The sequence below is a fragment of the Brachypodium distachyon genome, chromosome 1, assembly GCF_000005505.3.
Source record: "Brachypodium distachyon strain Bd21 chromosome 1, Brachypodium_distachyon_v3.0, whole genome shotgun sequence".
Lineage (NCBI taxonomy): Eukaryota > Viridiplantae > Streptophyta > Magnoliopsida > Poales > Poaceae > Brachypodium > Brachypodium distachyon.
Genome location: NC_016131.3, coordinates 54,251,880 through 54,263,828, shown reverse-complemented (window position 1 = coordinate 54,263,828; position 11,949 = coordinate 54,251,880). Strand labels below are relative to the sequence as shown.

At 41.7% G+C, this 11,949-nt stretch overlaps 1 protein-coding gene and 1 non-coding gene across 3 annotated transcripts; one reads left to right on the top strand and one right to left on the bottom strand.

The window, feature by feature from the left end:
• Positions 1 to 1,627: 1,627 nt before the first annotated feature.
• On the bottom strand, positions 1,628 to 1,786 carry MIR167C (microRNA MIR167c). The gene has a single exon (NR_126871.1). It is a non-coding gene; the product is annotated as a microRNA MIR167c (primary transcript).
• A 4,493-nt stretch (positions 1,787 to 6,279) lies between these two features.
• On the top strand, positions 6,280 to 11,713 carry LOC100836372 (peptidyl-prolyl cis-trans isomerase CYP63). Of its 2 annotated transcripts, none has more exons than XM_003557441.4 (14): positions 6,280 to 6,499; positions 6,668 to 6,779; positions 6,875 to 6,929; positions 8,073 to 8,161; positions 8,292 to 8,316; positions 8,405 to 8,443; positions 8,548 to 8,665; positions 9,003 to 9,163; positions 9,247 to 9,583; positions 9,671 to 9,774; positions 9,925 to 10,063; positions 10,197 to 10,508; positions 10,575 to 10,655; positions 11,055 to 11,713. In XM_003557441.4, exons 2-14 carry the CDS (start codon positions 6,690 to 6,692, stop codon positions 11,416 to 11,418), a joined length of 1,914 nt encoding a protein of 637 aa, XP_003557489.1. In that variant the 5' UTR covers positions 6,280 to 6,499; positions 6,668 to 6,689; the 3' UTR covers positions 11,419 to 11,713. The 2 variants fall into 2 exon arrangements, with proteins under 2 accessions (XP_003557489.1, XP_010228289.1); XM_010229987.3 differs by having other exon boundaries at positions 9,925 to 10,105; positions 11,055 to 11,654.
• The last annotated feature ends 236 nt before the right edge of the window (positions 11,714 to 11,949 follow it).

Sequence of the window (11,949 nt, the reverse complement as noted above, 5' to 3'; positions counted from 1 at the left end):
GGATTCCAGAATTCCCTATGGTTGGCGCGTTTTCCATTTCCTGCTTTTTTGGATTCTCGTGGTCCAAATGGTGTGTGATGCTGACTGAATCGGTGTAGAAGTTCCTTTTTTACCCTGCTTCCTGGTTGAAAAGGGAACGCACGTTTGTATACATCGTTTCTATATTTTACTTGGAAGTTTAGGTTCCATTTTGTGGTTGCTTTTTTCTCGAAAATCTCACAAGTTTATAACTGCTACTGCTACGTTCTGTGCTTCGTTTATTTCCAAACCGTTATCAGAAGAAGCTGTAAAACATATTCTATTGCTCTTTCTGCTTGGAGGGTGAGATAAATTATGCAAATTTTACCATTGATAGTCCATTTCGTCTTCTATATATGATGTAAAACACAAAATGCATTTTCTTTGCGCATTTTCCTGTTGGTACCAGTGATTGTCTTTTCCAATTGGTCTTTTCACATTTCGTCTTCTATGGTTTGGAACACAAAGGTGCATATTGTGCAATTTCATTCCGAAGGATAAAAATAACAAGCCAAATACTCAAATATCTTAAAGCAGTTTGAGATCATCAAAACCCATTGACAATAATCGTCTTTCTATATTTCTTCTGAGAAACTGGCCTCTTTTATTTATCATCTGTTTTTCTAGATTATTTTTGAAAGTATTTGTTTATTGATGCAACGCATCTCACACGGATCTTCTCCACATGCCACCGATTAGGACCGCTGGACTGGCATGGCGTGGAATTAAGAGCACACCCAACTTTCGGCTGTAGTAGACAAGGACAGAGAATCTAATGGTGGACACACCAGCCAATCAAAAGACTAACCCATCAATCAGCTCATAATTAACTAGCTAACACATCTTTTAATTCGGTTCAGAAACACAATTTGCTGACACCTGATACACTAATTGCATGGTGCTCTGAAACAGAGAGAGAAAAAAAATAAAAGAAAGTAAGAGAACAACTAGCTGCTCAGGTAGCCATGGATATGATCACAAAGAAAAGCATGCATGCATGCACAAGCTAGCCAGCAGCAACAGGGGCAACACATGTATATAAGTATACATATACATCTTACATAGTGATTCATTAGGCATCACAAAACTCCAATGTTCAGATAAGTCACAAGATGTATAGATGCCATTTCTTCATGCTTAATCAACCCACTTCTCATATACCATTAGCTTGCTAACTCTACATATATAGCTTCTCCAGAACATGGTAAAATTAACACATCTGGACCAGTTCAACACCTGCATCTGCATGCACATCATCATATAGGTTATACAGCTGAAGAAATATATGGCTAGGAAATTAGAGCTAGTCAATCACTGATGTCTCTTACGTCCTAATCGATTACCTTTCAGTTCTTCGTACTTCTTGTTAACTTGGTGTTCTGATGATCGATGCCTTTTTCCGAACGAAAACTCCAAGAACTCAAGATCTGAGCCACTCCCTCCGTCCCAAAATAAGTGATGCGGAGTTGTATAAGAATTTATACAATTCCACGTCACTTATTTTAGGACGGAGGGAGTAGAACTTTGCAGAGAAAACTCATGTTAGATTTACTGCAAAGAAAATAAAAATTGGCAGGTGGCTTACGCAGTCCGGCAGGCACCAACGGGATATGAACAGTATCTTGTGCATCCACAAGCAGATGAAACTGCACAGCATGATCTGATCATTAGTCATGACAAGAGAATTAAACATTGCTATCAGACGAGGAACTCTCGTCAGATCATGCTGGCAGCTTCAGCTCCTAGAAGATGCACCACAGCAAGTGAACACCCCCAGAGAGAAGAGAGAGAGAGAATGTGAGGGAGTTTGAGTAAGAGAGAGAGAGTTTTAGAGAGAGATCACAGGTGGGGCAAGAAGGAAGGCTGGGAGAGGGTGCTTATATAGAAGTGGCTGCAAATCATGTGATTGGCTAGCCCTAGCTAGATTGATGTGACAACTAACTAATGTGGTGGTCCCCTGCTGCAATACGTTGTTGTCACTGTCAAACACCCTAACCACCACCTTTCAGTTAGAGCTTCTGAATTGTATTTGCTGTACATGTGCTGATGTGCATAGTAGTGGCCATACTAATAATTAGCTCTATATTTTAACTAAATCACCCATGTCCACTATTTTAGTCACCCCTGCAACATCATATTTATATTTACCTATTCTGTTGCTGAATTATTAGATCTTGCGTTGGACTATATTGTCCATCTTTTCTTCCAAGGCTTTTAAGTGATTTGGTTGGTGCATAAAACACTATATATATGGTATCCGAGCTAAGAGGTCATGCATGATCAGTTTGAGATGCAGTTAAGATAATACAAACAAAACATATGTGTGACCTAGGTCATGTCCACATCGTCATTGCAGCATAGAAGAGCAAGAGCGCAAAAATGCAACCAACCTTGCCCTAATAGTCTACCCTTTTGTGCGAACTGTTTGGTGCATGCAACACAGTAGTGATATGACTTTGTGACTCATCTGATAAGCAAAATTATATAATTTAATTTTCACCAAATTTCAGCAGGCCAATTAATTGTATTTGGCTCTTTTAGAGGTTACATCTTGCTTATGATCTTGTATATATGGAGAAGATAAGATAAAATTAGATAGATGTATAATATACCACCCTCAATGTATGCTTGCACTCTTCCTAAATGCCAGCGCAGGACATGTGGGCCGGTCAAACATGGGAACCTGCCCCACCTTTTTAGTGTCACGATCGACCAGCCAGTACGATTTAAAAAAAAGATTGAGAGCCACCAAGGGACGAAGCGAGACCATACCATTGGAATGAATGAAGTCTATCATGCATCCACCGCGTGGTAGCTGGCATTGTGTATATATCGTCTTGATCTGATCATGTTGTACACAATATTGTTGCAAAAATTGATGAAGGCAACTTCATCTATATCATAGCTGGCAGTACTAGTTAGCTTACTGGAGAAAGAGATTTAAGAGAGCACACGTACATGGCGCGCAACAAGTCCAGGAACTTCTTTTTTTCTTCTTCTTTTTCGCCGAAGAAAATAGTCCTTCGGAATTAATGCTCTACAACTAGGATTTCATATAGTGTTGTATTAGCGAAATTGGACCGCAAGAAAGACTACTTTGTGTGTTTTTTCATGTCTTATTATTATTGTGTTGTTTAAAAAAACGTGTGCTCATACCAACTAAAGATCAAAGCATGCGCTTATGTATTGAGAAACATGTGTGCCACTCTCAAATACTCTCTCCGTTCCTAAATACATGTGAGGGAGTAATATATATAGAATGAATAGTGCCACATAGTGAAGAACCAATGTTCATGGTGAATTTGTTTTTTTCTTGTCACTTAAAACAATTGAGATTGGACTTCAAATTTTGCACATGTGTGTTACAGAGTTTTTGCCATAAAGATGGTTTTCACTAAATCAAGAGCAGTCTGAAGCAGCGGCCAAGAAGACGAGTCTATCTAGCGATAGGAGCAGCAGCAGCGAAGGACTCTAGATGACCACCTAGACAGCAACGATAGATAGATAGGCTAAGGCTATAGCTAATTTCGGATGCTGTCGTGGGGCGGCGGCTATGGTGTCCATCTCTAACGGCAAACGCCAGCTGTTGGCAACATATCTTCTGAATCCGGCTAATTAACCACCTGCATCCCTAATTAACGCCAGCTGTGCAGTACTACGTAGAGCTCTGAATGGTGGGGAGTTTGTTCTTAGTATCTCTGATCAAAATCACACTTTAGAATCCCCGCAGAAAACAAACTCGCACTTTAGATAAGGGCAAGGTAATTAGCACTTGCAGCCAGTAGTCGTGTGGATCAAGCCTGCGCTGGGGAGTACGGACACGCTTTCATACACACGTTAACACTTCGTTACTGTTCGACGATGCAACAGAGAGATTCAGATACACTACATCGTTGTTTATAGTTTTCCTTTCCGGTCAATAACATTAAACCAAGCAGGTAGCATGTCATCCAGAGATTTTGACGAACACTTAAGGTTCTGTTTGGTATCAGAGTTTTTGGGTGTTTTTTAGGATATTATCCATTTCAATTGAAAACACTACAAACCCCAAATGATTGTTTGGTATGAAGGTTTTGGAGGGAATTATCTCTAGTTTTTCCAACAAAACACTCCATTTTCTAACCAAATTAAAACACTTCTCAAACTTTAGAATTCCGGATTAAGCATCATTGGCAGGGGTAATGGCATTCTTTATGCTGCAAAGTGCAAACACTGACATCGTGATACAACAATTTGCCGACGCAGCATGCCCCATGTCGTTAATCACGAGACTAGCTTCTCCTAGGTTCGTCTGTGCGACGTATGTGCCGCGCACGCTTCTGCCAGCGGTGGTGATCTCAGTTGTAGTGACGCGAGGCGACATGGCAACAATGATGCCGCGACGGTTTATAATTAGTTCCCCTTTCTTGTTGCACTTAAACATGCTAGACTACGTCATCTTATTTTTTATTCCGGGCAGGTATATAATTTGTTTGCATAGCAAAATGTGTAGAAGAGTGCACGAGAAAAAGCATCTCAAGTCAGATCAACAACATCATCACATTAATTATAATACATAAAGCCTTTTATTTTGTCCCAATGAAAGAGGAAAGGCCTTCTCCTTCCACCATCTTCCTTCCTCAAATGAACACAACCAACATACATGGTTTAGGGCCTTCATTCAGAAATTACTGTTTGGCGAGGCACCAGGTGGAGCAGTCGATCCAATGGGCGTCCTCATGGGGCCCACTGCCTCTTTTATCTCTTTTGCTCCTATCTCTTTGTCGCTCGCGTCGTTCTCTCTTTCTCTCTTGCTCTATGTGTTGTCATTATTGCCGTTGCCACGTCACCATAGATCTCGTCGCCGCTACCAAGGATCTCGCCGCACGCCGGCACTGATCTTGTCGCTGCTACCGCGAATTCGCGAACCACCGCAGATCTTGTGTCTGCTCCCGCGGATCCGCGTGTCGCCGCAGATCTGGTCGCTCCTACTGCGGATCCGCACGTCGTCGCAGATCTAGTTGCCGCTATCGTGGATCTTGCCGCGCGTCGCCGCCACTACCGTGGATCATGCCGTGCGTTGCCCAGACGCGTCGCTGCCATCGAGCGCAGCTAGGAGGGCCTCTGCTGTTGGGCACCATCGGAAGGCGTTGGTACCACCGCACGTCATCGGGAAGGCTCCGCGGACCTCACCGCACGCTGCCGCTTCCGCCGTGCGCCGCTAGGATGGCGCGCACAGATCTCGTCTCTAGTAAGCTCCCATCCCTTTCAAAATTTAGTTCATAGATCAAAAGTTGAGAAAAGTAAAACCGGGGAGAATGAATGAAAAAAGTAAGTGAAAACTAAAGAGAAAGGAAATAGAAAACCGGTTTCGACAACCCCAACAAAGGTTGGTCGGAATCGACCACGCGTTAGCTCCCGCATGGATCTCCAAAAACTAGTTGCCAGTCTTCGTTCATAGATTTCCTGAAATACATAATGAAATGATACATTTTTTATTTTAGATTGAAATGATCGCTATTGTTTCCTTTTTCCTTTTTGAGAATCGATCACTACAGATTTTCCTTCTGAGAGGAGAAGACCGCTATGGATCTGTATGTTCAGAAATTTCACTTAGGGAGCATTGGCCATTTACACCCTATTGTGCTCCTATTATTTGGGTCTAAAAATCCTGGAATTCATTTTGTATTCCAGGAACCAACTTGTTTGGCTGATGAGGAATTGTGTGTGAGAATTCAATCTGAAATTCCATTGAATCACATTTATATCTAACCCCATTTTTCCTCTAAAAAGGATCATTTTTTCTGGATTTCTTTCATTTTACAAATCCACATGACATACATATATGATTTTGATCTCGGTATTCAAATTCCACCAAATGAAATCCTATAAAAAGTTGATATCATTACATTAGTTTCATTTCTACCAAACGGTTTCATTTCGTTTGGTAGAAATGAAACAAATGAAATGAGATCAATTTTTTATAGGATTTTATTCGGTGGAATCTGAATTTTGGAATAAACAATCATGTTTTCTGCCACTTGTAGAATGAGACAAATCCATAGAACTGATGCCTTCTAGTGAGGAATTGAGATCAGGTATACACGAGATCCATGGAATTTCAGGTTAAATTTCTCTGCCCAATTTCGTGCCATCCAAAAAAGTTGGTTCCTGCAATTCTTTTGGGCCCAAATAATAGGTTCCAAACGAGCCAGTGGTCTGGTCTGGGCCTCCATCCTCCGTGAGGTCGTGATTGGGCTTGCGGCTCGCCGTCCCGTACGTTTCTTTCCTCTTCTTCTCCAGACTCACGAGTCCCCCTGACCTAGACCTACCGCCGTGCCGTAGCTTCGCGTCATCGCCGACGCCTCCAAACCCCTCCTCCTCCCCTTTAAAAGCCTCTCACGCGCATCGCCGCCGCCATCGCCCTTCCGGTTCTACCTGACGGCGTCCCTGCCGTCTCCCCCCTCCGTCCGGAACCTCGGACATACATTGGGTTTTGGAGGTATGTGCCCTTTTTGTTACCCGCTGATTCGATAAACCCCACTGTTCTCCACAAATTCTGGGCGCACGCGCTGCGCACCATCTAGATCGATCCGCCCCCTGCGGCTAGCTAGTAGCGTCTTGTTGTGTTGTCGCCGAAGATGTTCTGATGGTTGCCACACACCTGCAGGTAAACTGGAAGTGGGGGAATCATGCCGAGGGTCAAGAAGCATGTAGCGAACCCTCGTGTTTTTATGGACATATCGATCGATGGACAAGCTGCCGAGAGAATCACAATCGAGGTACCAGGCTTGCTTGTTCGAAGCAACTTGCTGTTTCTCCTTGGAGAACGTAGGTGGTATGCAACTGATTATTAACTTTGGACTTTTGTTTGCAGCTCTTCTCTGATGTAGTTCCAAAGACTGCAGAGAACTTCCGAGCTCTTTGTACTGGTAATTTTCAGATTCCTTCCTGTGAAATTGCATGCGTCTAATGGTGGTGTTACTCATAAAAAACATATGTTTTGCAATATGCAAGTTCTTAAGTTTAGCATCTCTGATGTTGAGGATGCCCAAGAGTTCACCTAAATGCCTGGAGGGTGTGGGCGGTCCTCCGGTGTGGGCGTGGTCTATGTGCACAAGAGCTAGGTTTGGTGAACCTAGGGCGTACTCACACACCGGTCTTGGATACAGACCACAATGCTTGGCATGGATTTAGTTGTACATTTATATTGTGGTGGTACTTCCTGGTAATGATATAAAGTACTCCCTTCTTCCCATTTTAAACGTCGTTTTAGATCAATCCTAGATACCAAGGCACACGCTTGACAGCGGCTTCTCTGCGCACGCGTGGACGCAATTAGCTGCATGCCATTAATGCAGACTGCGGCTTTACTGCTGCATGCAGTTTTTGTGCCAATGGTGGCTGCATGCATCCCTGCCTTCACTAATCACGCTGCATGCGGTTGGCCAGCGCGTCCAAGCGATTAATGCATAGGAGAGAAAACCGATGAGAAATTTTAGGCAACCGCAGTCAAGTGCTAATACGACGGTTAATTTGGGAACAAAATAAAAATCTAGTACGGCGTTTAAATTGGGAAGGAGGGAGTAATTTATAGTGGAATGGTGGAACAGGCGGATGTGAACTTCAGTCTTAGTGTTTCCTAGTAGTCATTTTCTATTTCTTATTCTATATAGTGGAAAAGCATATTATCTGTATGTCTGACTCTTTTTTTCTGGGTCCCAGCTGGCCTTCCACTCTTTTGGCTATTTGTTTTGTACAATTGTTTGTTTAACGAGATCTTATCACAATGTAATATTTTTTACCCTACTCCTTTGACCCTTTCATCATGGCAGATTATCTGTAACAGTAGAACATAGTGGAAGTGTTTCTTTTACATGTTATATGACCCAGTATAAAGATATGATTTTTTTTTCTTCATGGCTAATTGGCGTTTCATTTTATCATGTTTCTCGTAAGAACCTAGGGTCAATCATTTCCATTGGTATGAAAATTGTAATTTAATGATATGTTAGCATGCAGTTATTGCTCTATTACCTTTTGTAGTTTAAGGCTTTACTCTGGTCAACATGTAGGTGAAAAAGGCCTTGGACAAACTACAAAGACACCACTTTATTTTAAGGGAACAAACATTCATCGAATTATCAAAGGATTTATGGCTCAGGTACCAAAATATTGCAACCGACCTGATTGCTGCATATTTGAATGATCGAATCTGCACTATATATAGATCTTATATTTTAACATTCATTTTGTTCAAACTAAGCTCAAGCGATCAAATTTCTTAACTGCAGGGTGGTGATTTTTCGAGAGGAGATGGTATTGCTTCATTAGCCCAGGCTTCTTCTTTCAACTGACTTCTTGATGTACTGTACTTTATAAGCTCAACGTTGCGTGCTATTTCCAGGACGTGGTGGAGAGAGCATATATGGTGCAAAATTTCCAGGTCAAAGGCTATATTGAAATTTCTTTGTTGTTAAAGAGTTTGTTTGTTAGACACAGTGGTCTATTATGCCTTTTGCTGAAATTCGTCTGTTTTGTGTTCTACAGATGAAAACTTCAAGTTAAAGCATGATCAGCCTGGTGTTCTCTCCATGGCTAATTCGGGAGCAAACAGCAATGGATCCCAATTTTTTATAACATTCAAGGCTACACCACACCTTGATGGGTATTGCTTATTTCCTTAATACCATTTTGCACCAACTGTTTGGAGTTTCTTTCTTCCTTTTAGTTCATGATATGCTAATGTTATAGGGGTACTTTTTATCACTTTCCCAGTTTGCATATACACAACCAAAATTCAATAGTTTTTTAAATCTATTGATGAAATTGTGACAAGTACTGTTTGAGATATGTGATGGCACCAATACCAGTGGTATATTATCAAGAACAGTATTAGTGTGTTTATTTCCTATGATGTTTCTCTGTGGAGAAGATACCACCTTTTTAATCATCGGCACCAAGGTTTATCAATTTTCAATGAGTTCGAGTTACAATTTTTGTAGCAAACATGTCGTCTTTGGGAAGGTGCTAAATGGAAAAGATTTGCTTAAGAAGCTTGAAGCACTGGGTTCCGAGTCTGGAAAGCCTACAAGTCCAGTGAAAATCGTAGACTGTGGTGAAGTCCTTGACATGGATACTGAGAATCAGCTAACGGGGGAGAAAGGTAAGAATCAATTAATATGGACATCTCCAAAGCAGTACATGTTTTATCTCTGGTCAGCTCTGTCTAAGTACTTGGTTTTGCAGAAAAGAAGCTTAAAAAAGCAGTGGAAGAAAACTCTGATGCTGAAGGAAGGGTCAAAACCAAAAAGGCACCTAGTGACAGTAGACAAAGAAAAAAGAGAAAGCACTATTCTTCTGATTCATATAGCTCAGAGTCTTCTGACTCAAGGTCCTATTCCTCAGATAGTGGTTCAGATTCAGAATCATACTCTTCAGGATCACTGGATACTAGCTCATCTAGTGATCATAGGCACAAGAGAAGAAAAGGTTCTAAGAAGGATAAACGCAAGTCTACAAAGAGGAAGAGCAGCCATAAGAAAAGTAAGAGCAAAAGTAGAGGAACAAAACGGAAATCAAAGCGGTACAATGTTGACCTTTATATCCTGTATAGTTATCTTCATGCAGAATTAATATTAGATGAATGATTTCCTGCCGATGCTGTTTTTAGGAGCTATGGAAGCTCAAGTGATGATTCAAAAAGCTCAAAGACAAGCAGCAGCAGCTCGGACAGTGAAAGTGCAAGCCTTCGTACCAAACATTCATTGAAGAAAGGTAAGACAGCTAATTCCCATACATCTCAGTATTCTATTTGTGTTCATCCGTTACTATCAACATAACTGTAGTATACCAAGTACTGAGATGGTCATGCTTCAAATTTCTTGTCTGCAATTTTGGACTAATAATCAGTTTTGTTAATAATAGACCAAGGGAATACGAAAATGATGGAGAAAGGCAAAACCTTGGAAGATGCAGATAAAGGCAAACAAACGGTTCCCATGGACAATATGTCACGTGAAGGAAACAAACCCTCAAAGAACGATGAAAATGGGGCTGCTGACAGGTCTGGGAATCAAAATTCAGAAGATAGATCTAGTAAATTCAGGTTTAATTCTTTAAAATAAATTACTTCATGTATGGATCTTTTCACTACCATACAACTAGAGTGCAAACACATCCTATTTATATTTTTGCAGGGATGATAGCAACCCCGTCAGGGCTGATGCAATTCTGAAAAGGGCAGATGACAACAGCAGTGCTGATGCTGCAGGGACAGGCATATCTCAAGCTGTTACAGAAAGGAAACCGTCAAGCAAGGAAACTGTGCCCACAAATGGTAAAGATATAGCTGTGGGTTCTACAGAGAATGGACAACGTATCAGGAAAGGACGTGGTTTTACTCAGCAATATTCATTTGCACGCCGGTACCGGACACCGTCTCCAGAGCGTTCCCCTGTTCGGTCTCGCTACATTGGAGGAAGAACTGATAGATGGAATAACTTCAATAGGTACTGATATTAGGTTATATCACAACTTGACATATTTGATATTAATATTTGATTCCCATCATCCAGGTATGGAAGAAATGGTCCTCACAGTGCACGCTCGCCAGTAAGGAGATACCGTGGCTCTCCAAGAGCCAATAGCCCACCAAGGTCTGTATTACTTATTCGTTGGAAATGTGGGCCCATTGAAGAACTTAACTAACTTCATGAACAGCATTTTCTGCCTGCCTGCTGTTGTTCTATGTTTGTGCTTGTTTAACAACTAACAAGAGTGCAAATCAATAACTAAGTTTAATGTTGCAGTTGAATATTATCATATCCAATCTAGATGAATCTGGCACTTTTTTGTAGTTCAGTTTGTGAGATGCGAAGATGTGATTGAAGCTGTTACACAATTGAACGATTGGTTATAATTTTTGTTTCTGCTAGTTCCGTACTTCAAGTGATGGTTGCTTCTGTTACCTTACAATTTGCTGAGATTTCATTTTGACATTTTTGATAGATGTCTAATGTTCAATGACTGATAACTGATCATAAACATGATCTCAGGTACCCAAGGAGAGACCGAAGCAGGAGCAGGTCACGCAGTCCAGTGAGGCACCGTGACCGTGGACCATATCGCCGCCCCAGTCCGAGACGCAGCCGTAGTCCGACAGAACAACAGAAACGAGATGTGACATACAGGCCTCGATCAGGTCGCGGTGGTGGTGGTGGCTCCGGTCACCGCGGTAGCAGCCCCCCTGCCAATAGGAGAAGGTCGAGATCCAGGTCCAAGAGCCGTGATCCCTCAAGGTCCAGATCTCCTGATGCTGCCCCAGCCAAAAGGGTCAGCTCGAAGTATAACCGCAGGCGCAGCAGCAGCTCAAGATCCAGTAGCTCCTCTGGGAGTAAAGGCGGCTTGGTTTCGTACTGAGATGTGATCTCAGGACCTGGAAAGCTAGTCAGGTTTTCATGCTTGGTTGAACTCTGTATAACTCTGAAGTGCGCCTGTATCATGGGATGCTGAATTATGTAGCTACTGTACTTATTTTGTTCTGCTGTTGAATTTTCACCGTATGGTAGCCCCATCGCTTTCTGCATGAGATGATTAGATACTATCCCCTGTGAATTTTATGGATAAGACAGCACTCTTGGTTTCCCTCCTTTTCATGATGATGGGTGTATTTTCTCCATAAAATCTATTTTAACAGCTGCGAGAGCTCATTGAAGTTCATCTCTTGAGATTTGTCTTGGTGATGCTCCCTTGGGATCTCTCATTGAAAGTTCAAGAAAGTTTTCTAATTAAGTTTCCTTTTCCTTATTTATATGTTTTGTCTGTTATCAAATCTGAATTCTTCAAAATCTGGCTGCACAACTTCTATATACTACGTATTTTACCAGATATAACTGCTATTCATTTTCCCGACACTGAATTCCATTTCGGAGGACTCGGAAGATACAATCT